Here is a 4483-nt window from a genome sequence, read left to right on the forward strand (position 1 = left end):
AAAAACTTTTCATCCAGTCAGTGGACAGTTATTCATTTTCAGTCCATGTTGATAGGACAACAATGTTACTTTTAATACCTGGTTTATAAGTTAAACTATAGCAGTCTTTCATAGAAGGTCCATAAACATTTTAGAGCATACAATTAAATATATCACAATTTCCTGGTGAGAAAATGAGATTCACTGAATAGTCAGGGCACATTTTTGATCCATTATCCTCATGATATTTCTTGACATATTGACTACTGAAAGTTTGAAAAGATAATGCTCATGCTCACTTTTTTCTGTCACAAGCACAACAGCTTTCTTCATTGAAAATTCTGAAAATCTCCCTATTTCCTCTTAGTCCCTTTTCTTCTTTGCATTGTATAGCTTACTGTTACTTCCTGGCCCCACAAACTGCAGTCTATTTTTGACTTCGTCAAGTAGACTCTTCCACAGTATTCTGGCTTTGGGATCTTCTTTCCTTGCTCCCGGCACCAGGAGATTCTTGGCAACCTGGTCTCTCCATCTCATTTTCAGCCTGCTTAGAGATCTTCGTCCTTCCAGTTTATTCTCTGAGACTTCTGTCAGTAAAGATCCCTGCTCTCTTCTATATACGTGGCTGGGCCATCTTAGTCTTCTTGTTTGGCCGCTGCAACTACATCTGGTTCATTGTATAGCTCCATGAGCTCCCTGTCGTTTCTTCTTTGCTATTCTCCTCTCTCAAAGATAAGTCCAAATATCTTTTGCAAGATTTTATTTTCAAAACCTTTTATCTTTCCCTCCTTCTATTTATCTATTCTCCATAGCCGGCCAGAGTGGCCGAGCAGTTCTAGGGGCTACAGTTTGGAACTGCGAGACTGCTACGATTGCAGGTTTGAATCCTGCCTCGGGCATGGATGTGTGTGATGCCCTTAGGTTAGTTAGGTTTAAGTATCTCTAAGTTCTAGGGGACTGATGACCTCAGCAGTTAAGTCCCATAGTGCTCAGGGTCATTTGAACCATTTTTTTTACCCTCCATATTTCCACCCCATACAGCAATATTGGTCTGATTATGGTATGATATATTCTTACTTTGGTTCCTGTTGAAAAAAATTTTGATGACAGTAGTTTGTTGAGTGAGTATGATGCTCTGGATGCAGCTTCGATCCTCGCCTCTATTTCTTGCTTCTCGTCGTTTTTGTTGTTTACTACTACCCCCAGATATTTAAACTCATCTACTTCTTCAAACATGTGGTAATCAATCTGCAGAGTTTCACGTCTTTGTGTTGTGTGATTTCTTTCTACCCTCATGAATTTTGTTTTTTCGGCATTTCCTTCTAACGCAGCTTCCTCTGCTTTTTGAAAGTCTTTTTGCCAGTATTTTAAGGTCATCCATATTTTCCACATTCAGTCAATGTCATCTGCAAAGACCAGTACATTTATTTTTGTTCCTACTCTAATTCCCTCTTCTGCTGCACTTCCTGCATCCAACACTTCCTGTATCACAATGTTGAACAAGAAGGATGATATTCCATCTCCTTTCCTGATTCCTGTTTGTATGTCAAACGCTTTGGAATATTCTACATCCATTTCCCCTACCCCTTCTAAGCCTCTCAGTGTCGCTTTCACAAGGTTTATAATCTTTGTTGGTATTTCAAATCTCTGCATTTTCTCCCACAACTTATCTTTGGATATACTGCCATAGACTTTCTTAAAATTGCCATTGTTTTTTTATACTCCCAATAGTTGGATATGGCTCTTTTCAGTATGAATAGCTAGTCAGTAGTTGAACGGTTCTTCATAAAACCCGCTTGTTTCTCATTTATTATCTCTTTTAAATATGGTTCTAATTTTTTCTTGGGATCTTGGAGAACACTTTATAGGCGGTGCTAATTAATGAGATGTCTGTGTAGTTCCTGCATTGTTGTTTGTCAGCCTTTTGATGAATTAATAGTATTATCGCTTCTGTCCACTCCTCTGGCATTCTTTCTTTATTCCAGATGTTCCTAACAAGCTTGCAGTTTTGCAGTTTTTATTCCTCACTCCTTAAAAAATTCAGCTGTTATTCCATCTCTCCCAGGAGATTTGTTGTTTCTTAGTATTTTGGTTGAGTCTATGGTCACTTTCACTGTTGGCAGTTCCATGTCAGGATCTGCACTCTGATAATCATATCGTTGCTCCATTTCTGCACTTCTATCTTCAACATTGCGAAGCTCCTCAAAATTTTCCCTACAAATTTCTGTACCTTTGGATCTTTCCAGAACAGTATTACCACTTTTATCATTAATGCCCATACATCTGTGTTAGATATGTTCTTCTGAAAAATCTCACTAATCTGTAAAAGTCTCTTACATTCCCTGCACTTTTAACCTCCTCTCCTCTTTTGAGTAAGTTTCCAGATGTTCTCTCTTTTTCCTTCTGAGAACATTCTCTGTTAACATTTTTGTATGCTTCTTTACTTTTGTTGGAGTCCTCTTGTAATGTTTTTCCTTCACTGCTCTTCTTTCTTTCACTTTTAGCTCACATTCTTCTGAAAACCATAGATTTTTCTTCTTTCTTTTTTTTCACATACTTCTAGTACCACTTCTTCTACATTTGTTTTTATCCTTTCCCAGTTGTATTCATTGTCATGGTTGTCTTTCATTGTTAGAACATCAAATTTGTTTTGCAGCTAAATGATAAACTCATGTTCTTTGCCATTACCCTTTAATCTGTCTATGTCAATGTTATGATCTTTTATGCTTCCCCCCCCCCCCCTTGGTTTTCTATTGCTAGTCTTTGCATATTCTGCTACGACGAAATAACGGTCTGTGCCTGCCTCAGGTCCCTTTCATCTTCATTATACTGCTTTTATGTCTTTGATCTACCAGGACATGGTTTATTTGGTTTTTTGTTCTTCCATCTCATGATACCCAAGTTACCTTGTGAATGTCCTTGAGAGGAAAGTCTACTCATAACCCTTAGGTTGGCTGCACTTGCACAGCTTAGAAGCCTCACACTGTTAGTATTTCTTTCAACAGATGATCTCCCTTCCAACTTTACCATTGGGCATCTCCCATATGAGCTTCATATCATATCCTGGTGTCTTATTAATTACCTCTTCGAGAATTTCATAAAAACTCTCTTTCTTTTTGTCCTCCATTTCCTCAGTTGTAGCATATAGTGTGACTATTGTTATATTTGTGAATCTACCTTTCAGTCTCATGGCAGCTGTTCTGTCATCAATTGGTTGGAAATCAGTTACTGCTGCAGCTAAACTTTTGCTGACCTTAAAACTTACTCCCTTCTGGAACTTCCATTCTTCTGACCCACTGTAGTATAGAATGTGCCCATCCATTTCCAGTTTTCCTGTTCCTGGATGTCTAACTTCTTGTGGTGCTACTAGATCCATTTCATATCTGATGAGTTCTTCTGACAGAATATTGAGAGCTCCAAGAGTTGCCAATGTCCTAATGTTCCATGTTCCAAAGTGTAAGTCTTTGTTCATAAGCCATTTCCTATATTCTTTGTTTCTGTTTTCCTCCAAGTCTTTTCCTTGACATACCTTAGCAACTGTACATTGTATAGCCTAAAAGTAAATTTTACAAACTAAAAATACTAAATTCACTGTTTTATAAAGCAAACAAATATTGTCGTAAGCCATGGTGTATGACACAAGAAACACACTTCAACCCATTTGCAGATGACACAACCATAATGACAGAGAATGTACCAAACTGCAGTCTACAGAACTCTGTGAACACTTCATTCAAAGAATTCCTGGGATTACACATTAACAACACTCTAAACTGATCAGCTCGTATTGTTGACCTATGTAAAAGACTGAATTTGGGAGCATTTCCCATTTGCTCAATTTCATCTGTTCTTGACTTGGACTCAGTCAAAGCTGTGTACTTGGGATACTTCCATTCACTTATATGGAATCACGTTCTGGTTTCAGTAACAAACAAATAAAACTTTTATTGCACAGAAGAGAGACGTCAGAATTATGAGTGGAGTGCATCCTTGATGCTCTTGCAGAAACTTATTCAAACAACTGGGGTCCTCACAATGCCATGCCAATACATATTTTTCACTAATGTACTTTGTGAACAATAATATACAATGCACAGGACAAACAGTGAAAATCATGATCATGACACAAGAAGTAAACATGATCTTCACAAAGATAAAAAAGTCTCGGCATTGCACAGGACAGAGTACATAATTTATGTTTAAAAGTACACAATAAACTTCCAGTTAATGTTAAATCAGTAATTGGAGATATGACTAAATTCGAAAAACAGCTAAAACTTTCTCTTTTGAATAGTTCTCTCTTTTCTTTACAAGAGTTTTTTGACAATGTGTAATAATTAGTGAAATGTGTTTAATTTTAAGCATTCCTGTAAGAAATGACTATATAGCACTGTATATCAATTGTTGACAATGCTTTTATATAAATTAGAAGAAAAGCCTTATCATTTGTTTGTTTAACCAGCATTACGACTGTTGTCATTTGAACACTTGAACCTCATGTATT

At 37.1% G+C, this 4483-nt stretch overlaps 1 protein-coding gene across 1 annotated transcript; it reads right to left on the reverse strand.

Moving 5' to 3' along the window:
- Nucleotides 1-2977: 2977 nt before the first annotated feature.
- LOC124803534 lies at nt 2978-3451 on the reverse strand. The gene has a single exon (XM_047264684.1). It carries the CDS (start codon nt 3449-3451, stop codon nt 2978-2980), a length of 474 nt encoding a protein of 157 aa, XP_047120640.1.
- Between the last annotated feature and the right edge of the window lie 1032 nt (nt 3452-4483).

The sequence above is a fragment of the Schistocerca piceifrons genome, chromosome 1, assembly GCF_021461385.2.
Source record: "Schistocerca piceifrons isolate TAMUIC-IGC-003096 chromosome 1, iqSchPice1.1, whole genome shotgun sequence".
Classification (NCBI taxonomy): domain Eukaryota; kingdom Metazoa; phylum Arthropoda; class Insecta; order Orthoptera; family Acrididae; genus Schistocerca; species Schistocerca piceifrons.